The 27,228-nt window shown below is 37.4% G+C and overlaps 1 protein-coding gene across 2 annotated transcripts in view; it reads right to left on the bottom strand.

Annotated features, from left to right (window-relative positions):
• LOC110582099 (24-hydroxycholesterol 7-alpha-hydroxylase) overlaps nucleotides 1-26,804 on the bottom strand; it is an 88,661-nt gene extending 61,857 nt beyond the window's left edge. Inside the window, exons 1-5 of one of the 2 annotated variants that reach the window (XM_021692051.1) lie at nucleotides 26,555-26,804; nucleotides 12,386-12,521; nucleotides 9,739-9,913; nucleotides 8,279-8,428; nucleotides 7,064-7,157 (exon numbers count right to left, since the gene is read on the bottom strand). In XM_021692051.1, the coding sequence (XP_021547726.1) occupies nucleotides 7,064-7,157; nucleotides 8,279-8,428; nucleotides 9,739-9,913; nucleotides 12,386-12,521; nucleotides 26,555-26,731 (732 nt within the window). In that variant the 5' untranslated portion in view covers nucleotides 26,732-26,804. The remainder of the gene's footprint in view (nucleotides 1-7,063; nucleotides 7,158-8,278; nucleotides 8,429-9,738; nucleotides 9,914-12,385; nucleotides 12,522-26,554) is intronic. The other variant, XM_021692052.1, reaches the window with a different exon arrangement.
• Between the last annotated feature and the right edge of the window lie 424 nt (nucleotides 26,805-27,228).

Raw genomic sequence — 27,228 nt, 5'->3', positions numbered from 1 at the left:
TCTGCAGCTTGAGGCATGCTAAGGGTTTTATACACTTACCGGTAGCATAGTAATTAGGAATAGGGACTCTAGAGCACAACTGCTTTACTGCATTGGTTCAAATCCTGGCTTCGTTTTTTTTTTTTTTTCTTAAAGACTTTATTTTTTAGAGCAATTTTAAGTTTACAATAAAATTGAAAGTACAAAGAATTCCCATATAACCCTTACCCCCACGCATGCATAGTCTTCCCTACTTAACAATACCATTCACCAAAATGGTATTTTTTTTTTTTACCATGGATCAAGGACATTGACACATCACAATCACCTGAATTCCATAGTTTACCTTAGGGTTCACTCTTGGCATTGTAAAATCTATGGGTTGGGACAAATGCATGATGATATATATCCACCATTATAATGTCATACAAATTATTTTCACTGCCCTAAAAATTCTCTATGCTCTGCCAATGTCTCTCTCCTCCCTCCCCAACAACCACTGATCTTTTTCCTTTCTCCACATCCTGCCTTTTGCAGAATGTCATATAGCTGAAACCATACATTATATAGCCTTCTTAGATTGGTCTCTTTCACTTAGTAATATACATTTATGGTTCCTTCATGTCTTTTCATGGCTTGATGGCTCATTTCTTTTTAGCGCTGAATAATATTCCATTCCCTAGATGTACCACAGTTTATTTACCTATTAAAGGGCATCTTGGTGGCTTCCAAGTTTTAGCAGTTATGAATAAAACTATTATAAACATCCATATGCAGGTTTTAGTGTGGACATAAGTTTTCAAGTCATTTGGGCAAATATCAAGGAGCACAACTACTAGATTTTATGGCAAGAGTATGCTCTGTTTTGTAAGAAACCACCAAAGTGTCTTCCAAAGTGTCTCCACCATTTTGCATTCCCATTAACAATGAAGGAGAGTTCCTGTTGCTCCACGTCCTCACCAGGAGGTGAGCTGTTGTCAGTGTTCCAGATTCTGACCAGAATGAGTGTAGTGGTCTCTCAGGGTTGTTTTCATTTGCATTTCCCTGAAGACATATGATGTGGAGCATCTTTTCATATGCTTCCATCTTCTCTCATGGATTGTGCATTTGATGTTATATCTAAATAGGCATCACCATACCCAAGGTAAACTAGGTTTTCTCCTAGGTTATCTTCTAGTAGTTTTATACTTTTGCATTTTACACTTACATCTGTGATTCATTTGAGTGAATTTTTGTGAATTGTATAAGATCTCTATCTAGATGCGTTCTTTCTTTCTTTTTGTTTTGCATGTGGATGTCCAGTTGTTCCTGCACCATCTGTTGAAGAGTCTATCTTTGTTTCACTATATTGCCTCCTGCTTCTTTGTCAAAGGTCAGCTGATTATATTTAAAGGGGTCTATTTCTGGGCTCTCTATTCTGTTCCATTGATCTACTTGTCTATTCTTTCACCAATACCACACTATAACATTACAGTAAATCTTGAAGTTGGGTAGCATTGCTCTTTTGAAGAACTTTGTTCTTCTCCTTGAATACTGTGTTGGTGATTCTGGGTCTTTGTCTCTCCATATAAACTTTAGAATCAGTTTGTTGATATCCATAAAATAACTTCACTGGGATTTTGATTGAGACTGCATTGAATGTATAGGTTGAGTTGGGAAGAACTGACATCTTGACAATATTGAATCTTCCTATCCATGAACATAAAATATCTATTTACATAGTTCTTTGGTTTTGTTCATCAGAGTTTTGTAGCTTTCCTCATACAGAGCTTATATACCTTTTGTCAGGTTTATACCAAGTATTTCATTTTGGGGAATACTAATGTAAATGGCACATTGTGTTTCTAATTTCATACTCCACACATTCTTTATTGGTACATGGGAAAGCAATTAACTTTTGGATATTAACTTGTATCCTGCAACTTTGCTGTAATTGTTTGTTAGTTCCAGTAGTTTTTTGTTGATTCTCTTGGATTTTCTACAAATATGATCATGACATCTGTGAACAAAGACAGTTTTATGTCTTCTTTCCCAATATGTGTAACTTTTATTTCCTTTCTTGATTTATTGCATAGGACTTCCAGTACTATGTTGAAAAGGAGTGGTAAAGAGGACATCCTCGCTCTGGAGTTCTGGTACCAATTTCTAATGTGTGTGTATATGTGGAAGGAGGAGTCCCAAACAACAATAAAAATACTCAGGACACTACCTGGGTGCCCTATAATTCAACTCAGTTCAACTCAATCCTGACACCATCTACCCAGAACTAGCATGTGGTTCTGCAGGTTAAGGGTTTTGTCCTACAAGACTATGCCCTTTCTCCACCTCCCACCTGCCCTTCAGATGCCAGTCACAGCCCAGGTTATTACCTGTACTTTGGACCAACTGGCTACAGATTGGAGGTTCTAAGAGCCTCCTCCTTGGACTTCAGATGCCAGCTGCAAGTCTAGGCTGCTATCTGTACTTCCAGCTGACTGGCTGTATAAATCAGAGGTTCCCACAACCCCTTCCTCAGGTTCAGTTAATTGGCTAAAAGTGAGAGAAACATTTTATTTACTGGATTATTATTATAGAAGGATATGATAAAGGATTCAGACAGGCATGCAGATAACCACACATAATGATTTCATTTATATATAAGCACACATAAGTGTGTGTGTCTATATATATGTGTGTGTGTGTGTGTGTGTGTGTATAATCTGAATATAGTATTGCTATAATTTGAACAAATTGTTACCTGTTAGATCAATTAAGAATAGGAAAATAAATTTCTATTTCACCTTTACTTATTTCTTCTTTGATGCTCTTCCCTTCTTTATATAGATCTGAATTTCTGACCTGTATTATTTTTCTTCTCGCTGAAGAACTTCCTTTAATATTTCTTGTAAGGAAGGTCTACTGACAACAAACTCCCTCATTTTTTGTTTGTCTGCAAAAGCCTTTATTTCTCCTTCACTTTTAAAGGATAATTTCACAGGGTGCAGAATTCCAGATTGGTGTGTTTTCTTTTTTTTTTTTTTTCTCACTCAACTCTTAATATTTCACTCTATACTATTTTTGCTTTGCATGGTTTCTAAGGGGAAGTCAGATATAATTATTATCTTTGTTCCTCTATTGATATGGTGTTTTTTCCTTCTGGCTTCTTTAGGATTTTTTATCTTTGGTTTTTTGTAATTTAAAAATGATATGCTTTTGGTGTTGACGTGCTTGGTGTTCTCTGAGCTTCCTGGATCTATGGTTTGGTGTCTGACATCAATTGTGGAAAATTCTGTCATTATTGTGTCCAATACTTCTTCTATTCCTTTTTCCCTTTCTTCTCCTTCTAGTATTCCCACTGTATGTATGCTATCCCTTTTACAGTTGCCCCACAGTTCCATAGTTTTTGGGTATTCTGTTCTTTTTTTTAGTCTTTGTTCTCTTTGCTTTTCAGTTTTTGGAAATTCAACTGATATATCCTCTAGAGATTCTTTTCTCAGCTCTGCCAGTCTACAAATAAGCCCATCAAAGACATCCTTCATTTATGTTATATTGTTTATTATATCTAGCATTTAATTGTGGTTCATTCTTAGGATTTCCATCTCTCTGCTTATATTGTCTCTCTGTTCTGGCATGCTGTCTAAATTTACGCATTAAAGCCCTTGGCATATTAATCATAGTTGTTTTAAAGTCCCAGTCTGATAATTCTAATATTGGTTTGTTCAGCCTTGTACTTGTTGTTAGGATGGAGTGGCAACTTCCAAGATCCTCACACATGGAACCAGAACCTGGCTTAGTTAGTCAAGACCTGGGTAACATTGGACAAGTTACTTTAAGCTCTGTGTCTCAATTTCATCATCTATAAAATGGTCATAACATGGTACCTACCTCAGAGGATTGTTGTGAGAATTAAATCAGTTACTACCTATCAAGAGCTTAAAACAAAACTTAGTACATATTATCATTTTGACAAATTTTTAAAATAAACCTCTGCTTTTAGGAAAATGCAAGCAACACAGAAACACAGATATCTGGAGCATTCCAGAGACAACCCTTCCCCCATTTGCCATGAAGATTCTCAGCCTATACACCATGGAGAAAGCACTGCCAAGCCAGGATATGGTATAAATACCACAATATGCAGAGAAGTAGTATTTGACTGGAATGGTGCCAACTAAGATCAGGGCCCCATCCAAGGCCACTGATGGTTGCTCTCAGGTCATCACACAAATTCCATGAAAGATTTATCTTCACTGGGAGGTTTCCCAGTCACACCTTTGTCAATGGTCATTCCCCATCATGGGGAAGAAATTCAGACACATTTTCATTAAGTTACTCATGTATTTTGAATCTTAAATAACTCAGGTTCAGGTTATAAAAATAATGGCAGCTAATGCCTAGTCATTGCTTGCGAAGGCAAGGACTGTTTTAAGTGCTTTGCAAGTATCGAACCATTCAATCCTCAGCACAATTCGAAGAAGTAGATACTATTATCTTCACCATTTCACATTTGAGGAAACTGAAGCACAATTAAGTTAGGGAACTTTGCCAGGACAGGTGGCTTGTCGGTGGTTGAGCTGGGATTCAAACTCTGTGAGCTTGGCCCTGGCTCCAGAGCCCACACTCTTAGCTACTGTCCTATACTGCCCCATGAGAGAGACAGCCCACAACTCACATGGATTAGGGATTAAGAGAATTGTATTGTACCATCATGTAGTAGTTTTGCTTCAGATCTTAGGATACATGAAACAACTGTTAAATCACCATCAAAGAAAATACACGATGAGAGACTAGTACTGTGACTTACAAAGACACGTAATGTTTCAAAAGTGATTAACCACTCTAATCCTCAGCTTTCTGGTTTTAATAATCCCCAGTTTGCTGGGTATTAGAGTTGCTGTGAAAAACAAATGAGTCACGAATTTGTGAAATGTGTAATATTATGCCTAGCACAGAGTAAGCTCCCCATAAATGTTAGCAATGTCTTATCGTTATTGTTACTGTAACAATGGGCTAGCAAAATTGAAAATCATTTAAGTATAAATTTTATTTACTGCTAGTTTCTATCATACAACATAAATTATTATAACACCAAGTTTACATCTCATGGAAAATCCTATACATGGATTTCATTCTCTGGATATGCTATTCTGGTGCAATGTTCGTTTTAAATGAAAACACTAGTTTAATACATATCTAGAATAACAAGGGAGAAATCATCACACTTGATGTTTATGATGTGATGAAATGTGTGTGTGATATTTCCAAAAAACGAAAACTTCTTCCAGTCTTCTGCTTAACTAGCCGTTGAAATCTACTTATACAGAAGACAACAGAATCTTTTATTTTCTTCTTAGACCACATTAAAAAAAAAATTGGGTGCAAAACACAAGCTCAGTGTGAATACTGCTGGAAGAAACAGAAATGATACATAAAAAAATGAAAACTGCTCCTGAATGTTCAAACTGAGTTCTGTCCCAAAGTCTTAAACAGTGGATTAGCTTCAGCAAACTTCAAAATCTGTCTTTATTCAAATAGAGAGTTAGAGTACATAGGATTAAAAATGCCTCATTTCTTCAGAGTAGGAAAAAGAAATGCCACTCTAGAAGTACTGTCAGTGGAGAGTTTTAGTTGGGGCATTAAAAACCCTGTTTGTCAGGCCCATCGATTACAGATCTATCTGAGTGCAGCTTTTATACACATGCCTCTTCACCCCTAAATCCTGGAAAATTATGCAAACAAAAATGTGTTTGTCTGGGTCTGTTTGTAAAATAGAATCCTTAGCTGAAACACCGTTTATCAATGTGGGGCATTCCAGAGTAGCTTTCTATTCCCTTTATTCAGGTGGGAGATATCTAAACATTCATACGTCCCTTTTTTTCTGAAGCAATCTTCCTCTCCAGTGTTAGGTAGAGTTGCTTGTGATAACACTTGCTATAATTATGAAAGGCAAGGGAACAAAAGCACTAGATATCATCTATAAATACTAAAAGGTCTGATTTTGGGGGCACCTGGGTGGTTAAGCGTCTGCCTTCGGGTCAGGTCATGATCTCCTGATCCTGGGATGGAGCCCCGTGTCGGGCTCCCTGCTCAGTGGGGAGTCCGCTTCTCCCTCTCCCTCTGCCTCTCGCCCATGCTTGTGCATGCATGCACACCCTCTCTCTCTCTCTCTCTCTCACTTCCTCTCTCAAATAAATAAATAAAAATCTTTAAAAAAATAAATAAAAGGTCATATTTTTAATGATAAACACACGGTATAAACTCTTATGTAGTCCTCACTACTCTCTAACTGCTTCACAAATATTAACTCATTTAATCCCCACATTCTGTGAGGTAGATGTAGAAATTGAGCCAAGAGGCCAGGTGCCATGCCCAAGGTCATGAGACTGGGGACTGGATTTGAGCCCGTATTCAGACCAAGTGAATCCCAGTCTCCAAGGTGGGGAGGGGGTCTGGACAATCAGGTAGTTTTCAAAAGCTCCCAGAGATTCTGATGAGCAGGCAGGGTTGAGAACTTGTCATTACACAAGCATCAGAACCACCTGGAAGGCCTATGAAACCACAGATTGGTGGGCTCCACCCCAGAGGCTCTGACTGAGTGGTCCCCAGGCGATGTTGGTACCACTGGTCTAGGAACCACACTTGAAGAACCACAGACCTAGGACACTTCGAACAGTGGCTTCCAGTGCCTTGCTTTTCAAATTATACCTTACTACCTCCCTTTATTTGAAAAGAGAAATAATTAGTGGTAGTGGCATCAAGAACAAAGTCTGCTTTGCAGAGCTCTGCTATCCTTGTCTAATGTGCCATAACTCCCACCTGTCACTGTTGACACAACTGTATAATATATAAATCAATAAAAACCTCAGCACCTTGTTATATGTTGTTGTCTGTAGCTTTAGTTTTTTTCTTACGTAGAAGACTATTAATACCTACCTCATTATTATGAGGTTGTTTAATAGAATAGTGTAGAAATCCAACACAGTACTTGACACAAAATGTTACCTAAATAATCTCATGATTTTTGAGAAAAAAATTATTTTAAAAATCATAGCTTATTACTGTTTTCATCCCACATATTTTAACAAAAAAGCTCAGGGATACTTACCATGGAATTATCTTTTGCAGATCTATATGTTTTCATATCTGGAATAGTTTTCTCAAAAAGTGCTAAAAGCCACTTTTTGGATTTTGACCAGTTTCTAGGCAAGAAAAAAACATGTGCATAAATTAATGTGAAAGCACATCAGGAATAACAGGTCATGGCGTTAAAGGGGGAATATCTATGGAAGTATAATTATTTCTCCAAATTTCTTCAGTTTTTCTAGAATTTCATTTGAGGTCTACCTTCAGACTTACTAGATCACAAGGAAAATCAAGGGGGTAGGCAGCCACATCTTAGTGGGGTGTTTTGCAAACAAATGTTTGAATCTCTATAGGATTGGCATTGAATAAAAAACAAAGACAAAAACAAACAAAAAACCAGAGCCCATGACCTGCTTGTCCTACTTTTACTCTGGCTGTTACCAGTTCCTGGAGGATGAAGAACTAGCACAGTGACAGGTGCTGGCTTAAGTCAGGTAAAGCAAATTGGCTATGATCTTTTTCATATTTTTTGACCAGTCACCACTATAGACCAACTGCTAAGACATTTAAAAAATCATGTGTTATTTTACTTTCAAACCCCTGAGGCTGCTGTGAAAAATACATTTGACCACACCTCCTTTTGTCTCAGGGAGAACAAGGACAACCACGGGTCACACTTGATGATTTAGCATGGTTCCAAACTATAGCAATGAATGTGATCATAATAAGCAGTAAACAGGATAAAAGGCCTCAAAATAAATTCTTTGTTTCATTCTCATATCTTCTCTGTCTCTCTCTTACTCCCTGTTAAATTTTTGCTCCTCAAAATAAGAAAAAAAAAAAAGGAAATAATGCATCTTTCTTCTTCAGTTCCTTCGTCAAGTCATACACACACCAAAAACAAACTGGTCTTAAGAAGTAGCTTCTGTCTGGGACGCCTGGGTGGCTCAGTCGGTTAAGCGTCTGCCTTCGGCTCAGGTCATGATCCCAGGGTCCTGGGATCGAGTCCCGCATCGGGCTCCCTGCTCCGTGGGGAGCCTGCTTCTCCCTCTGCCCTGTCTCTCTCTCTGTCTCTCATGAATAAATAAATAAAATCTTTAAAAAAAAAAAAAAAGAAGTAGCTTCTGTCTCTTCCTCGTAGATGCTGCTCTCTCTACATAGGACAGGGAAATGAGACAGGTATGAATTGCTGGGAGGAGCTTGGTCAGTGAATTAATTGTAGGGAAGAGCTCTCTACCTTAGGAGATGTTCTGGCATCTGGGACCCGTACTCAAAACCTTCATCATAAGCTTGAAAATGCTGATAGAACTCCCTGATTTTTCTCTCATCTGTGGGAAACAAACCTTTTTTAAAGAGTATATTCATTGTGACTGGATAAAGGAGATGCCTACAAAGAAAAACACATAGAAAGTCAGATCCAATGACCAAAGGAGAAAGGCAAAGGACACAATAAAGGGCATTATTTAATAGCTATATATTAGGGGTAGATAATAATATGCGGCAGATTCTTTTGGGAAAGAGTCACTCTTGAAAGGTTTTAATATTTGCTTACTGTGGTCAAGATAACTTAGGGGTAACTGAAACTGTGGTTCATTTATCTGAAGATTTTAAAATGCTTTCTAAGCAAGCATTGTTAGATCCTGACAAACGTGAGATGATGTGCAGAAATAAATTGATTCAATATAATTTCAACGAGTACTTATTCAGCAAATAATAGCAATAATTAAGATACAGTCCATGACTTTAGACAGCAGCAAAAGAGAGCCAAAGAATCAGGGCAATACTAGTTACCAAATATGCCAAGCTCTCACAGGATCCTACAGATTTAAACTACTACACGTTGAAGGATAGTACCTATCATCATTACATTTTGCCATAAGTGAAAAATGATTACTGTGGCATTCATAAGGGAAAGAATATCAAAGATTGTTAATATGACCTAAATTAGTACACTGAGTACTGTTTGTTTCAGTTTTATTTGCCATCCCTTCCTCACTAGAAAATTTTCAGGATCTCCTTCCCCCAAAGTTTCAAAGATAGCCAAGAATTTGCTTGGTTTTATTGTAGATACTGGGCATGCTAAAAGTTTGGTTGGTTGCTTGCCTTGTTTTGTTTGTTTGGTTGGTTTTTTCCTCTCTCTCTTTCTGGACCTCTAACAAAATATTAACTGTTGTTCTTTTTATGAGTCTGAACTATTGAATCCTGCCTTCAGCATCCCAGTATCCCACTGAGATGGAAAAGTGCCTAACTGGTAACTTCAATTTACCAAATCTCCTTATGCATTGGAAGAATTTTTCTCAAGGTTCCTAGGCCCAGCCCTTACCTTTGCCAGAAAGCTTCAGAACATGGCTGAGGCCACTTGACTCCCTCCAGCACCCTTCCCTGTCTCACCTGTCGCTCAGCATCCCCTCTAGGTAGGTACATTCTACATGGCATGGAATAACTGAGGAGAAATTACTGTAAATGTATTAAAATGATTGTATTGGCTCACCTTAAAATGGAGTGCTAATGAAAAATTGCTCCATTAATTAAAATGTAAAAGATTAATATAATCTCTTAATTACCTAGCTAGATAGACTTCATTAATCCACCAGATAATTTTTAAAGTTCAATGCACAGGCTTCAAAGTTTTTTATTCCAAAAAACCTCCCAAAACAAAAACCAACAAGATCAAATAATACTAATGCATCTATTTACCTTACTAAGTTGTTCAGCTCCATTGTCCCATGAGTGCCTAAGTTCTCCAGTTGCTCATTTAATTCTTCAGTCAGTTGTCCAGTGAGTTGATATAGGTTGAAAGTCCCTATTTTCCCTTTCATCATGATATAAAGTTTTTCATGCAGTGTTAAAAAAGTATTCTTTGGAATTGACGCTAGAAACAGAGAAAACTATTTTCAAAAGAAGCAACAACTCCTTGAAGCAAACAGTCAATCTACCTATACTACTACTTGGTCAGTAGGGACTGGAGCCAAAGTCTTCCCAGTACATAAAATCACCTCCTGCAAGTAAAAGGAGGCAAAGATTCAACCTATCCCATGAGATAGTAAAAGTCTGTAGGGAAATTCACGTTCAGGGGTGATCTACAAATGGGTGATTAGGAGGGCCTCTGGGAAACACAAATCTAGTGATTTTTATTTCCACATTTAAAAGCTTTCATTGGCTTCCTACCCTTAACAAAGTTTACACAAGGCCTTCCACCATCTTTCTAGTTCTCCAGTGATATTTCCAGACCCTTCTCCCCGCAAATTTGTATCTCAGGTACAGCGTGATATTTCCAATATTTATATTCATATTTCCTCAGTACTTTTATTAGACATTCTATCTGCTCAAAACACTCTCTCCCTGACCAACTTCACCCCATTCCCACACACCCACAACTACAAGCCACACATTTCTTCTGCTAACTTCGATTTCTCCTTCAAGTGTCTACACTTCCTAACCCCATGAGGAGCTTTGGCTCCATTACTTCCTTTGTATTAGTGTTCACGTTCCTTCCATGATACACACTCCTGCTTGAGTTCGGTTAGTAAGAGTATCAGTTTTTAAACTCATTATTCTTTTGTATTTTTCTTTAATCCTGTCTTATTGTCTGTAAAGTAACTTTTTCAAAAAATAGTTTTTAGTTTTCTAGTTCGTCAGCCTATTATGTGTAGGTTACATTTTGTATAAGTTAATTAAAAATAATTCTTAATCTCAGGAAACAAACTGAGGGTTGCTGGAGTGGTGGGGGATGGGAGGGATGGGGTGGCTGGGTGATAGACATTGGGGAGGGTATGCTCTATGGTGAGCGCTGTGAATTGTGTAAGACTGATGAATCACAGAGCTGTACCTCTGAAACAAATAATACATTATATGTTAAAAAAAAGAAGATAGTAGGAAGGGAAAAATGAAGGGGGGGGAATCAGAGGGGGAGACGAACCATGAGAGACTATGGACTCTGAGAAACAAACAGGGTTCTAGAGGGGAGGGGGTAGGGGGATGGGTTAGCCTGGTGATGGGTATTAAAGAGGGCACGTACTGAATGGAGCACTGGGTGTTATACACAAACAATGCATGGAACACTACATCAAAAACTAATGATGTAATGTATGAGATTAATATAGTATAATAAAAAAATGTAAAATTAAATCTCCAAAATAAATAAATAAATAAAAATAAATAAAAATAATATTTCGATTTCCCAAACATACATCTTCTCCTTAGTAGGGGGATATATGAGAGGACTGGGAGGCTGGCTCAAGAGCACATATTAACATATTTTGTCTATTAAAATAGAAATATTTAAACATGAAAATCCCCAGAGGAGGCAGAGGTGAAAAAACTTGATCATTTCCATGCATCCCTGATCGGTGAGTAAGTTGGCATATTTTTCTGGAGGGATATGTGAACTTACAGATCAAGAGCCTTCAGACTTCAAAATATTTATATTCTTTGATCTGGAATTCCATAGTTTAAATACCGAGAAGCACTAAATAGTCAAAGAATTTAACCAACATGTTGTGATCTTCATGCGGACAAGAAGAAATAACCATCATGTTCTTGGTCACTGACAGCTTTAAAATTTTGTTTTGTTTTGTTTTAATGGCAAGAGATGAATGAGAGGCTACATGAAGAGGAACCTAAGAAAGAAGCCAAAAAGGAAACCAAGAGAAAGAAGCCATAGACAACAGAAGCAAGCACAGACATTAGGGAAGCAGAGAAAGAATCGGGCACCAAAATGAAACAGCTCCCCATTCTTAGGAGGACAAATGGCCTCAGCACCGCATGTTTGCAGCCTGGGAAGAAATAAAATGGACAGTTACACCGGAAGCATGCTGACAAATACAATCCAGCAGTCTCTGACAAGGGAGAACAAAAGGCCACCAATTACATGAGGCCAAGCCCCACTTACCTTAATAGCCCTATGGAATGTGTCAGGAAATGCCACAGTAAAGGGCGTACTAAGCAGTGGAATTCTACTGTCAGTGAACAGAGTAGCAACATGTGATCAAGCCAAGAGCTATAGCCTGTGAAGCATTGTCTACACAGCAGCGGAGCAGAGTGAAGGACATCTTGGGAGCTGTAACAGGATACAGATTCCAAATATTTTCCAAAATAAAGAGCAGTGGGGTAACCTCATCTCTTACCACATCTAATTAAGACTTACATGAGGCTGCCAATAATTTGTTTTTCAAAGACCAAACTCATCAGATACTCTTTCTACCTTCCATCCTGATTTTAAAGAGTAAAATAAGGAAGGGGCTGTCAACATTCTTGATAGAGGAGCGAGGATATGATTGTTAACAAAGCTATTCTTGGACTCCGATGTTGTATTTCAAACAAACTATCTGAAAATATTCTTTACCTGTACGATAGATGGGCTTTTGCACTGCTAGTTCAAAATTTACTTCTTTGGATTTTAGAAACATATTAATTCCCTCTTCTTCAGTAACAAAGGTCATTCGGGTGCCCATAACAAAGACTGTAAATACTGGTCCATACTGAAAGATAACACAAATACAGATATTAGTAAGGATTTCTAATAAGCTACTGGGCCATGGATTATGCAAGAACCCTAATGCTGAAGTTATAGTCAAGATACAAATTATTATGATTATATATGATAATTAATTATAAATTTTGCTGGATTCAGCCAAATCTAAATTATACAAATCATAATTTATTCTGTCCTAATACTTAACCTTCATTTTGATCGTTATTTGAAACTTCCTTTCTTGTAGTAGGAAATAATAATTAGAAATAATTATTTTTTTTAAAGATTTTATTTATTTGAGAGAGAGAATGAGAGAGAGAGAGAGAGCACAAGAGGGGGGAGGGTCAGAAGGAGAAGCAGACTCCCCATTAAGCAGGGAGCCCGATGTGGGGCTCGATCCCGGGACTCCAGGATCATGACCTGAGCCTGAAGGCAGTCGCCCAACCAACTGAGCCACCCAGGCGCCCCTAGAAATAATTATTAGAAATTATGTCAAACAGTGATATTTAAACATTGTTTTCCAGATATCAGTAGGCTTACGAGCAACCTCTAGCTCAGTTTTGTGATATTTCCAGACCCTTAAGAAAAAGATACAAAACAGCTGACTTAAATCTGTGGTCACTCAACAATGTCCTGCAATCCTAAAAAGCTCTCTAATGTGTTCACTTTCTCACTTTCCAAAATTACTATTTCCCCTGGATACCTGCCCAACCCTCTCCACTCTGAGATACCTACCGTTCCTGCTTTCTAACTCACTAGGAAACTCAGGCAATCAAGTAAAAGCACTCACAACTTCTTACCACCAAATCTTGCAAAGATACACATTTGTACCCATTCTCTGTGCCTCACCCTAGGTTAGCACAGATGAGAGGTCCTGCCCCTGTGAAATGCCAGTGCTCCCTCACTTGTGTTATGGATTCTACGTTCTTGCCTTCTCTTCATTCTATGTCTATGCCTCCTGTCATCCCACATCATCAGATCTGCCCTCTATGAGATTACCAGCAGCCTACAAACACACGCTAGTCCTGAGTTTGATTTCAGGAAGTCCATGACTTTATTGGGAGGCTTCACTACTGGGTGGAGACTGCCTTCCCAGGGCTAGCCAGTTCTTGGAGAGAGTGAAGGGCTCAGCCAGCCAGAAGCATACCTTTCACATGCAAACCAACCAATCTTCAGTCTATATCCCCATCTACTTCCTTATCTTATGCTCACACACCAGTATTTCCCCTGCCCAAAATCATTCCAAGGCCAGGTACCAGGCAACCCGAAACCACCTGTATAGCCCAAAGCCGAAAAGAATTATTCAAAGTAGCCAATCCTAAATTGTTTTCCCTGCCCTGCTTTGCCTTTCCTGAGGAAGCCCCAATAAAGGCTCAGGCACAGGCTTTTCTCTGGCTGTTATCTTCTGCCTCCTGACTGATACCAGTGCTTTTCCCTGTGGCCCTGCATGGCCTGCAGAGGCCCCCCTCTCAGACCCGTGAGTATAATAAACATCTTCCTTCCAACCTCTCCTTCTCATTTCCTCCTGTGTTGGCACTAACTTTACAATACCACATCCAACATGTACGTTCTTGGAGCAGTCACCCATACTTTCATATCCTGTTACAGTTACTGTAAGTATTTCAAAACATTATGCTTGTCACTACTCCAATATTGCAGTCATTTCTAGGTGCCCCTGAAATGGCACATGATCATTCCTACAACCCATTGTTGGGCTCCATCAGGCAACTGTGGGCATGAAAACCATGAAGCCACCAAACAGTGAAGTCTCATTTTCTTACACTGGTGATCCGGACGTCTGCATGACTTTCCAGTATTACTTATCTACAATTACTTGCTAATCAATATTTAGAAGATGAATAATTTCTACTGTTTTAAGTTTTGTACAAATAAGAATTCTTAACTTTCCATTAGGAAAGTGGCCTATGTAACACATATAGGTACCTGGACCACAGTGTAGAACAGCCAAGTTCAAATACACTGAAGAATTGACATAACTGCTGATGCAAGGTATTTAAAATAACTTACGGCAAAAGTGCACTGTACAAATGATCATGTCCGATGGTACAAATTCTATGGCAGTGGGGGTGTATCTGTCTTACTTGCTTGGCTTTTGTCCTCCTTTGTGCAATGTCTGGATGTTATGAAGCAAAGGCAAGTGCATACAGTATGTTGTAGAAATGGTGCTTGTGTGTTGTTTCATGAGCATTTTATTTTGACATAACAATAGAGTAATGTGCAATTATAAGAAATAATACAGAGCAACCCCATGTATGCATTACTCTGTTTCCCCTAGTGTAAACATGTTGCAAAACTATCGAATGTTATCACAACTAGGCCACTGATAGTGATGAAGTCAAGGTACAGAGTATATCCATCACCACGAAGATGACTCAAGTTGCCTTTTTATAGTCACACCCATTTTACTCTCACCGCCACCTCTTTGGTTACCCTTGACAACTACTAACCCGTTCTCCAGTTCTATAATACTGAATTTCAGGAATGATATACAAATAGAATCAATGGTATACAAATAGAAGATTAAAGGTGAATATTTGGAATAATGGAAACTTCAGCAGATTGGCTTTTTTTCACTTGGTATAAACATCTGAGATCCACCCAGGTTGCTGTATGTATCAATAATTCATTCCTTTACATCTCTGAGTAGTATTCCATAGTATGGATGTACTACAGCTTGTTTAAACATGGTTGAAGAACGTTTGTATTCTTTTCAGTTTAGGACTATTACAAATAAGGTTGCTACAAACATCAGTGCACAGGTTTTTGTGTGAACGCATGTTTTCATTTCTCTAGAAGTGGAATTGCTGGCAGCTGTGTGCTTTCTTGTTTAAAGAACTGCCAAAGTGCTTTCCAGAGTAGTTGTCCCACTTGACATTTTCGCCAGCAATCTATGAATGATCCAGTTTCTCTCTGTCCTTACTAACATCTGAGCGCTGTCACTCTTCTTTATTTAGCCATTCTGATAGGTGTGTAGTGATATCTCATTGTGGTTTTCATCTGCATATCCTCAACTGGCTAATGATGTTGAATATCTTTTCATGTGTTCATTTGCCAGCTTTATATCCTTTTCAGGAACTTGTTCATGTCATTTGCCATTTCTTTAGTTGACTTGTTGGGGTTCTTTAAATGTTGAGTGCAGAGAGTTCTTTCCATATTGTAGATAGAGTCTCTCATTGGATATGTGGCTTGCAAATATTTTCTCTCCGTCTACAGCTTGTCTTCCCAGTCTCCTAACAGGGTCTTCCACAGAGCAAAATCTTGTAATTTTCATGAGGTCCCATTTGTCAGTTTTTGTTTTTATGGATTGTGCTTTTGGTGCTCAGTCTAAGAACTATTCTTCAGCCCCAGATTAAGAGGACAGTCTCCTTATTTTTTTCTAAAAATTTTATAGTGTTATGTTTCACATAAAAGTCTGTGATCTATTTTGAATTAATTTTTATATATGACTCAGGACTTAGGTCAAGGTTCATTTTGTTTTGGTTTTGGTTTTGGCTTATTGGTGTCTAACTGCTTCACTGCCATTTGTTGAAAAGGTTACTTTTATTTCAATAAATTGCTTTTGCATGTTTGTTAAAATCTATTGGACATTTAGTGTGTCTATTTCTGGGTTCTCAACTCTGTTTCATCAATCTCTGTATCTATCCCTCCACCCGCATAATCTTGATTACTGTAGCTATGTAATGAGTCTTGAAACTGAGTACAGTGACTCTTCCCATTTTATTTTTTTTAAACTTGTTTTAGCTATTCTAGTTCTTTTGCCTTTACATGTGGATTATTAATAATCTTGTCTATATCTACACCTTACCGGAAATTTGATAGAATTTGCATTAAACTTATATGTCAATTTAAGGAGAATTGACATCTTTACTATGTTGTCTTTTCCAATCCATGAACACGGTATGTCTCTTCATTAAGTTCTTCCATTTCTTTCATCAAGGTTTTCTAGTTTTCATCATAAAGTTCTATACATGTTTTATTAGATTTACACCTAAATATTTCTTTCTCTTTTTGAGTGACTATAAATGGTATTGTATTTTTAACTACCATTTGCACATGTTCATTGTTAGTATGTTGCGATACAATTGATTTTTGTATGTTGACTATATTCTGTGATCTTGCTGAATTTACTGATTAATTCCAGGAGATTTTTTGTAGATTCCTTGAGATTTTCTAAGTAAACAATCACATCATCTGCAAATAGAGACATTTCCATATGATTTTTTTTTTCTTGCTTAATTGTACTCACGAGAATTTCCAGCATTATGTGAAATAAAAATGGTGGCAGTAGACATCCCTGCTTTGTTTACAATCAGAGATGAAGCATTTATTCTTTCACCATTAAGATTGAGGGGCACCTGGGTGGTTCAGTCATTAGGCATCTACCTTTGGCTCAGGTCATGATCCCAGGGTCCTGGGATCGAGCCCCGCATCGGGCTCCCTGCTCCACGGGAAGCCTGCTTCTCCCTCTCCCACTCCCCCTGCTTGTGTTCCCTCTCTCGCTGTATCTTTCCCTGTCAAATAAATAAATAAAATCTTTAAAAAAAAAAAGATTGAGGTTAGCTGTAAAATTTTTGTAGATGTTCTTTAATAAGTTGAACAAGCCTCTATTATTACTTTTCTGATAATTTTTAAAACTCATGAATGGGTGTGGTATTTTGTCAAATGCTTTTTCTGTACAAATCAATATGTCCATGTGCCTTTTCTTCTCTCACCTGTTAATATGGTGGCTTGCACTAACTGATTTTCATATATTGGACCAGTCTTAAATCCCTGGAAGAGACCCATGGAGTCATGGGATCTATAATTTCTTTTATATATTGCTGGATTTTATTTGCTGGTATTTTGTTGAGGACTTTTGCATCTGTATTCATAAGGAATACTGATCTGCAGCTTTCTTCTTTTGTGCTGTCTTTATCTGGTTTGGTATCAGGATGATCCTAGCTTCATAAAATAAACTTTTCTATTTTCTGGAGATTGTTTATACAATTGATGTTAATTCTTCTTTAAACATTTGGCATAATTCTCCAGTGAAACAATCTGGGCCTTAAGATTTCTTTTTTGGGAGTTTTACAATTATGAACCCAATTTCCTAACAGATATAGGGCTATTCAAATTATCTATTTCATACTTAATAGTTGTGGTAGTTTGCGTTTTGCGGGGGGAATTAGGTCCTTTTCATCTAAGTTGTCAAATTTCTATGTGTAGGGTTGCATATAGTGTTCCCTTATCATCCTTTTGATGTCTTCAATGCTACGCCCTATTTTATTCCTGACATTAATAATCGTGTCTTTTTTTTCTTTTTCTTGTATGAGGTCTTTCAAAGTTATTGATCTTTTCAAAGAATTGGCTCTTTCTTTCACTGATTTTTTCTATATTTTTTTGTTTTCACTTACATTGATTTCTGTTAATATTTCCTTCCTTTTTCTAGTTTGGGGCTTACTTTGCTCTTTTATGGGGAGGGGGTTGACAGAGAAGCTTTGTTCATTTCACACTTACGCTCTTTTATAATGAAAATATTTAGTGATAATTTCTCTCTCAGCACTGCTTTAGCTGTGTCCCACAAATTCTGATAGGTTGCATTTTTATTTTCTTTCAATTCAGCATAATTTTTTATTTCCCTTGAGACTTTCCCTTCAATTCATAGATTATTTAGAAATATGTGGTTTGTTTCCAAGTGTTTGGAGAGTTTCCTGTTATTGATTTCTAGTTTCATTCCATTGTAGACAGAGAATACATTGTATGATTCAAATTCTTTTAAATTTTGTGGGGGTCTATGGCCCTGAATATGGTCTATCTTGTCATATCCCATAGGCACTTGAAGAGAATACATAACCTGCTTTGTTAAGTAGAATGTTCTACACATATTCATTAAATCTTTTTTGGTTGGTGGTCTTTTATATTCTAGCTGATTTTCTATCTAGCTGTTCTACCCATTGTTCAGGTTGTTGAAATGTCTAATTTTAACTCTAGATTTGTCTATTTCTTCTTTGAGTTCTAGTTTTTGTTTCACATAATTCACAGCTCTGTAATTTGGTGCATACACATTTAGAATTGCTAACTCTTTGTGGCATATTGACCCCTTTATCATTTTATAATGTCCCCCTCTGTCTCTGGTAATTTTCTTTGCTCTGAAGGTACTTTTTCTGCTATTAACATAGCCACTCCTACTTTCTTTTGAATAATGCTTGCACAATATATCTTTTTCCATAATCTTGTTTTTCACCTGCTTATCTCATTATATTTGAAGTGAGTTTCTATTATACATCATATAGTTGCACCATTTTTAATCCATTTTGCAAATATCTTTTAATAATTATATTTATATCATTCATAGCTTAAATTATTGATGTATTAGGGTTTAAGTCTCTGTTATTTTATTTGTATTTTTCTGTTCTCCCTGGTTTTTGTTTTTCTGTTTTATCTGCTTTCCTGTGTGTTAGTTGAACATTGTTTAGAATTCCATTGACTTATCTGTAGTGTTTTTAAGTGGACCTTTTTGTGTAGAATTTTTTAGTGATTACTCCTGCTACTACAGTATATATACATAACTTATCATAGTCAATTGATACAGCCACTTTTTGAAGTTTTTAATTTTAATTCCAGCATGGTTAACATACAGTGTTATATTAGTTTCAGGTGAACAATGTAGTGATTCAACATGTCTATACATTACTTAGTGCTCATAAGTGACTCTTTAATCCACTTATTTCACCCTTCCCCCACCCACCTCCCCTCTGGTAACCATCAGTTTGTCCTCAATACTTAAGACTCTATTCCTTGGTTTGTCTCTATCTCTCCTTTTTTTCCCCTTTGTTTGTTTGTTTTGTTTCTTAAATTCCACATATGAATGAAATAATATGGTATTTGTCTTGCTTTGACGGACTTATTTTGCCTAGCCTTATACTCTTTAGCTCCATCCATGTTGTTGCAAATGGCAAGATTTCATTTTGTTTTTATGGTTGAATAATATCCCATTATATATATATATATATACCATATGTTCTTTACCCATTCATCTGTGAATGGACACTTGGGCTGCTCCCATATCTTGGCTATTGTAAATATATTGCAATAAACATTGGGGTGCATGCATCCCTTTGAATTAGTTTTTGTATTTTGGGGGTAAATAGCCAGTAGTGCAATCACTGGATAGTAGGGTAGTTCTAAAAAGTTTTAACTTTTTGAGGAGACTCCGTACTGTCTTCCACAAGGGCTGCATAGTGTGGCCATTTTACCATTTCAAGTGAATCTCCCTTTATATCACTTTATCCTCTCCCATTTGTAATGTAATACATACATCTAGGACAATATCAAGCAGTGTTATAATTTTTGCTTCAGCCACCAAACATAATTTAGAAATCACAAAAGGAGAAAAAAAGTCTACTGCATTTACATATCTTCTGTTTACTGTGTCCTTCCTGATGTCCAGATTTCTTCTTTCATTCGTCCCTTCCTGTTTAGAGAACTACTTCTAGTCATTTGTTTAGGATAGTAGGTCTTCTAGAAGAAAATTCTCTTAGTTTTCTCCTTCAACTGAGAATGTCTTGGCTCCTCAATTCCTAAGGGATATTTTTTGCTGGAGATAGGATTCTAGGTTGACAGTTCTTTTCCTTGAGCACTTGAAAATTGGTATGCCATTCCTCATGGTCTCCATGGTTTCTGATGAAGAATCTGCTATAATTCCAGTTTCATTCCCCATTATGATAAAATTCCATTTGTCTTTTGCTGCTTTTAAGAATTATATTTGTCTTTAGTTTTCAGAAGTTTGTCTGTCATTTGTCTTGCTGTGGACTTCCTTGGGTTTATCCTGTTTGGGATTAGCTTGGCTTTTTGAATCTGTAGGTTCATGTCTGTTGCCACATTTGGGAAATTTTCAGCCCTACTGTCTACAAATACTTTTTCAGACTCACCCTCTTTCTTTCTGTTTTTAGGACTCTGATGACATGTTAGGTCTTTTACAGTCCCTGAAGTTCTGTTCATTTTTTTTTTTTTCCAGTCTATTTTCTCTTTGTTTTTCATATTTGGCAATTTTTATTGACCTATGTTGAAGTTCACTGATTCTTTTCACTCTTCTCCATTGTGCTGTTGTACCCATCCACTGAGGGTTTTTTTTCTTTTTTAGTTATTGTATTTTTCAGTTCTAAAATTTCCATGTTTCTTCTTTGTATGTACTATTTCTTTACAGACTTTCTGTTTCTATTTTTTTCATTTGTTTAAAGCATGCTTTCAATTGCTTGTTGAAGCATTTTTATTATGGCTGCCTTAAGATCCTTGTCAGATAATTCTAGTATCTCTGTCATCTATTGATTGTTTCTTCTTATTTAAGTTGAAATCTTCCTGGTTTTTGGTATGAGGAGTGATTTTCTACTAAAATATGGATATTTTGGATATTATGTTATGACACTGCATTTTATTTAACTCATCTTTTTTCCAGGCTTCTTTTGGCATTATTCTGGTGTGAGAAGGGGAATGCCACCTCATTATTGCCACATCGGGGGATAGAAATTTAGGTTTATCACTCAGCATGGGGAGAGGACTCCTTGTTCCTGCTGGTTGAGGGTGAAAGCAAGTCTCCCTACTAGGTTCTTCTTGTATCACTCTGGCTGGGATAAGAAGGGATTCCTCATTATTGCTCCCACATGACCTCCACTGGCCTGGAGGTGAGAAGGTGTTTGAGGAGTAGCCTCTTTCTTGCTAAGTGGTAGTGAAATTCCTGACCCATTTTCTAAGGCTCATGGGTCACCACTCCAGTGAGTAGGAGGGGACTCCTTGTTATTTCTCATTGGTGGTATGGCCTGTGCTCTTGGAGTGGTCTCCATTAACACTGCAGTGGGGATGGCCTTGTTATTGCTGAACAGTATGGAAAGTCATGACCCTCCTCTACACCTCCTTTGACACCACCCCTGCTAGGAGGGGGAGGGTTACTTCATTACAGCCTGGCCAGGATTTAGGGATAGCCTTTTTCACTTGGCACTTGCTGACTGAGGTGATGCCATAATTTTTTCCTGTGGTGTTTGCCTGGAGCAGTTGCAGTCTAAAAGTTTTCTGTCTTGCTAGGCTGCTCCTTTGCTGGCCCTTTACCTACAGAGATTAGGCTTGTCTTGAGGCTTATTTTTTTATCTGTACCCACAGGCATCTCCAGGTTGCTGGCTTTTCTAGAGTCCAATCTAGATATGTGAAGCAGAAAAAAATCAAGGAAATTCAGTGCCATATTGTTCATCAGATCCCGTGGTCCCTAGCTGCCTGCCTTCCCCTCCCCACCTTTGAGAATCTTCTTATGTTTGTTTTATGTATAATGTTCAATTATGATTTAGCTGCACTTAGTGGGAGGGATGGGGAAAGTACAACTACCCCATCTTTTCAGAAGCAAACATTCCTAATTCATTTTTTTTTTTTTTTCATTCACAGTATATCTCTGAAAGTTATACAAGAGAATGGAAATATTCTTGTTGGAAGAGAAGATAGGCAGCTAGAGGACAGAGATGAGAGGAAGACCTTTCATTGTATATATGTTCATGACTTAAAAATATGGACCTATCTGAAAAAGAAAGCAAAAAACACCTGATTTTTAAGAAGATTGACTTCCAATTTTGGTAGTGACATTATGGCAACTTCTTTCTGAATTGTTCCACTTCTTTCCTGGAAATCACACAGAGCCACAAGGAGAATGAAACATAGGTGCACAAGCAACATATTGAGCTAGACAATAAGAAGAAAATCTACTAACTACAACAGTCTGCCCCTGGATATCAACATCCACTTGGATACCACTTGGATATCAACATCCCAAACTCCAACAGAACTCCTCAGTTCTGCTCTTAGAACATATCACAGCATGGTGGGAAAGAAAAAGGGGATGTGCATGGGGCTCAACAAGGGAAAAGCTCGGAAATATACACTCTGAGATATGAGAAGGAAATATACAGAGTTGGAACCACTATGAGATGGGCTAAGATAAACAGGCCATGGATATTGAGGGGGGGTAGTAAAAGATAACACAGAAAGTGGGCTCCAGGAAGCACTATCCTCTAAAAGTGAAAAGTACACCTGGGAAGACGGGTCGCCTCTTTTACTAGCAGCAGCTATTGAAGAAAGGCAGTGAGAGCTCAAATCTGCAAGATTATATCCTAAAAGCAGAGCCATGGGTGCATAGAGACACTATATTTTCCCTGTAGCAAGGGAGGATAAAAGGTTAAGAAACCTGGAAGGCAACTGCCCCCAAGCAAAACCTCCTTGGTCCAAGACAACTCAACTCCTTAAAATACAGTTAAACAAAAAAGGAAAAATTCAGTACTATAAGAAAAATTCTAAAAAAAAAAAAAAAAAAAAAGGAAAGAAAAACTTCCTTAAAAATGAAGTAACACAAAAAAAACATTCCTCCATGGGGTACCTAAAACCTGTAATACAAAAAGATGTCCATGGATAAAAGAAGGAGAAAAAAAAACCTGTAATATAAAATTATTTTTGGAATAAAAAAATTAATGTAATAATTGCAACTGCAAAGGAAATAAGCAAAGAAGAAATATAAGAAGCCATGGAAGAAGCACCTAGACAAAAGAGGAAAATTAGGACATAAAGGAACGCAGGAAAGAAAGAAACAATAAAGACATTTTTGAATAAAAGATAACAATGACTGGGGTGCCTGGGTGGCTCAGTTGGTTAAGTGTCCAATTGGGTTTCGGCTCAGGTCATGATCTCAGGGTCCTTGTATGGAGTCCTGCATCGCTTTGGGCTCCATGCTCAGTGGTGAGTCTGATTCTTTTTCTTCTCACTCTCCTCCACCCCCACTCATGCGTGCTCTCTCTCTCTCTCTCTCAAATAAATGAATAAATAAAATCTTAAAAAAGAGAAAGAGAGATGACAATGATGAGAAGCACAAGGGAGACTATAACCCACAGGAAATAAAGAATCTAAGGAAAAGAGAGTATAGAAATGTGAAAAAAAAAAACATTAAATAGAAATAAATATGTGAAAAGAATTTCAGGGGAAATGACAGCTATAGAAGATTGGTAGAAGAGACTGAAACTAGGCATCAGTGGACATCTTTTGCAAGCTCCAAATTTATTTATCCAGCTGCTTAACTCAGTATTCCCACTTGGATATCAACATCCCAAACTCCAACATATCTCACCATATCTTTTTTTTAATTTTTAAAATTTTAATTATTTTATTTTATTTTTTATCAAACTCCAACATAGCTAAAGTGGAACTTCTGATAACTTCTTTCCTTCCAGTAAGTTCTTGTATTTGTGGCTGTTTCACTTGACAGCAAATCTCATTTTCTAGCTACTCAAGCCAAACTTCTTGGAGTCATCGTGGGCCCTTTTCATTCTTTTACACACCACATGCAACTTGCCAGTAAATCCTGCTGCTTCCACCTTCAAAATATATCCAGCCACTTCCCAAATTTCCACTGCCATCACCATGGTTGAAACCACAGTCTCCGAAACCACAATAATCTTAAGTTTGGATTATTGCAATAACCTTCAACTTATCTTCTTTCTTTTGTTCTTGCATTCCTGTTTTTAACTGAGCAGCCAAAGTGAAACTTTAAGATTTAAATCAGAGCCCATCATTCCTCTGCTCAACACACTCAAAACGTTTCCTATTTCACTCTAAATTATAAATGCATTTATACTTTCAATCTGATAATTCATTCTATTGATATATTTTCACACATAGAAATGACACTTGTTCCTACAATATTTATAACTGCAAAATATGGGAAACAAATTATGTCAATCATTAAGTCACTGTTTAGGTAAACTGTGATTCAGGGAATACTTTGCAACTTTTAAAACAAATGCAGATGCTTCTGTTTCTGTGTACGATGAGGTAGAATCAGGTGAAATAAGGATTTCACTGGCAGCTGGGAAACGATGGACATGAACAGATAATAAGTCACTATTTATTTCTTTGGTGGCATCTATGAATTCTATGTGTGGGCCGAAGGTCAGGACTGAAATAGGCACCTTTGAAAAATCTACAGTTAATATCACACTTAATGGTGAAATACCGAACAATTTCCCCTAATAGTAGGAAAAAGACAAGCTTGTCTACTCTCACCACTTGCATTCATCAATATACTAGAAATCCTACTGATTACAATACAGAAAAAAGAAATAAAAAGCATCAAGATCAGAAAAAAGGAAGTAAATTTATCTGTTTACAAGACATTGTTTTATGTATAAAAATCCTAAAGCATCTCCGAAGTAACTACTAGAAGTAATCAACTGAATTTAGCATAAAGTCACAAGGTATAAAGTTAATATACAGAAAACAGGTTGTATTTTTTATGTTTCAACAGGATACGAGTGGAAAACAAAAGTAAAAGCAATCTTATTTACAATAGCCTCAAAATATAAAATAGTTAACAACCACAGGCAAGACCACATCACAAAAACTACAGAACACTTCTGAAAGAAATTATATAGCTAAATAAATGGAGAGATACACAGCAGTCATAGATTTGAAGACTTACTATTGTTATGAAGTCAATTCTCCCCCAATTTTTCGATAGATTTAACAAACTTACATTCATAATTCTAGCAGTCTTTATGATAGATATTGACAAGCCAGTTCTAAAACTTAGAGTAAAATGCAAATAATCTTGAATGGCAAGTCAATTACAGAGAAATACGGAGAACTTTCACTGCCTGATTTAAAGACTTACTATAAAACTAGAGTATTTAAGACAGTGTAGTATTAACAAAGGAGTGGGTATATAATCAATGGACTAGGATAGAAAGGCTAGAAATAGATCTACATATATATGGCCAATTAATTTTTGAAAAGCTGCAAAGGCGATCAATGAAGGAAGGACAGTCCTTCAGGATGTGATATTGGAACAACTGGACATCAAGATGGGGAAGAAAGTAACCTCACCCCTTACTTTTACCATACAAAAAAACCCAAACCAAAAAAAAAACAAAAAAAAACCCTCAAAATGGATCACAGACCTAAACGTAAAATGGAAAACTACAAACCTTTTAGAAGCAAACAGAATAATCTTTTTGACCTTGCTTGACCTTCTGACACATGCTTGTAAATAACTTTCCTTAAAATTTATCAAAATCATGACTAAGGAAGGCTATGGAAGACAAAGAAATATTCCTTTAAAATATAACATTTTTCCTATATCAAACTCCTAATAATTATGGCACCTAGTGTGGGCCAGAATATGAGGAACTAGGCAATCCCCTACACTCAAAGATCAAGAAAAGTTGTATATTGTTACATTCTTTTGCAAGAGTGACACAATAACATGAACAATTTAAATGTTCATGTCATTGGACTAGGCAATTCCACTTTTAGGAATTTATTCTGAGGAAACAATTGGATAAGTGCCAAAAGCACAACCCCACAACACACACGGGAATGTACACTGAAGCATTCCTTGAAATAAAGGAAAAAAGTTGGCAGTAACTTACATACTATTTTTGAAAGATACACTATATTTGAAAGCTATTTTAAGGACAAAAACATCTACTACAACAACTTACTAATCTCCTTAGTAGGCAGTGAAAATGGATCTCATCATCATCAAATAATAACACCAGCTGAAAATACAGTGCGGGCTAAATTTGTGAAGACTAAGTTTGCAAGTAATTTTTACAGCAGCCTGGTGTTAAATTCAGTTAGGATACTAATTTATTACACGTTTTCATAAATTTAAATTAACCTTATTTCATTTTTGTCTTTCCGAATTATTGCCAAGTGTTTAGTTAATATGTGTACCTTTAGGACTTTTAAACTACGATGAAGTAACTAGCATTTATAAATTAATACCTACTTCCAAAAAGGAAGCTACAAGCTGATAAAAATCTATTAATAACCAATAAAAATCCATTTCTTTCGAAAAAACTTGCATAAGGTTTAGCTGTTGATAGCTGAGGAATGATCGTCTGTGGACAGCAGGTATGTTGCCTGTGTTTTAATGTTGCATTTGAGATCCAAAAAAAGAAAATAAAAAAGAAAACATTACCTCCTCCGGAAACCCCACCTGCTAAGGCCACATACCTTGATTCTTGCTTTCTCTATAAATTCTAGAGGGGCTTTCCCAAACTCAAATCCAGCTCCAATCCAAGGAATCCAGCCCCTTATGCACGGGGGTCCACGCAAATTCTTCCACTGAAGGAATAATAAAAGAGCAACGCAACCTAGGATTATAATCACTGTCGGGGAAATTAGTTCCATGTTTTTGTCTAGCACCTTCCAGAATCAGAAAAGGGAAAAGTCCTGCCGCCGTGGCACTTGCTCATTCCCTGTTGGGAGGGGGCACCTACCGGACCTCCCAACTTGTCTGCTACAACTTCCGCAGTTTGTTTGCCTTCCTAACTGTAGCCTCCTTTCCCCGCCCCAATTTTTAGATGACTTCTGCATCATCGCTCCCTCCTCCCACCTCCACTAGTCTTACCAGACCCGGCCACGCTGGACCCAGCGCAGGGGCTGGACCAAACTGGTGCGGGTGCCGAGGGGTGGAAGGCGGGGGGAGAACTTGCTCTGTTGCCATGGAGACCGGGGCTGGCGGCGCCGAGTAAGCCTCGCTCACGGCCAATCAGAGAATGGCGCCCAAGAGGCGCGCAGTCCGGGGGACTACATTTCCCAGAAGCCTCATGGGCTTCGCGTTGTTCAGCTATCAGTTCTGTGGAGCTCTCCAGCCCGGGGCTGCGAGGAAAGCTGTAGGTTCGCGA

Source organism: Neomonachus schauinslandi, chromosome 8, assembly GCF_002201575.2.
Source record: "Neomonachus schauinslandi chromosome 8, ASM220157v2, whole genome shotgun sequence".
Classification (NCBI taxonomy): domain Eukaryota; kingdom Metazoa; phylum Chordata; class Mammalia; order Carnivora; family Phocidae; genus Neomonachus; species Neomonachus schauinslandi.
Note: the sequence above shows the minus strand (reverse complement) of the source record. Positions and strands in the feature narration are given on the sequence as shown.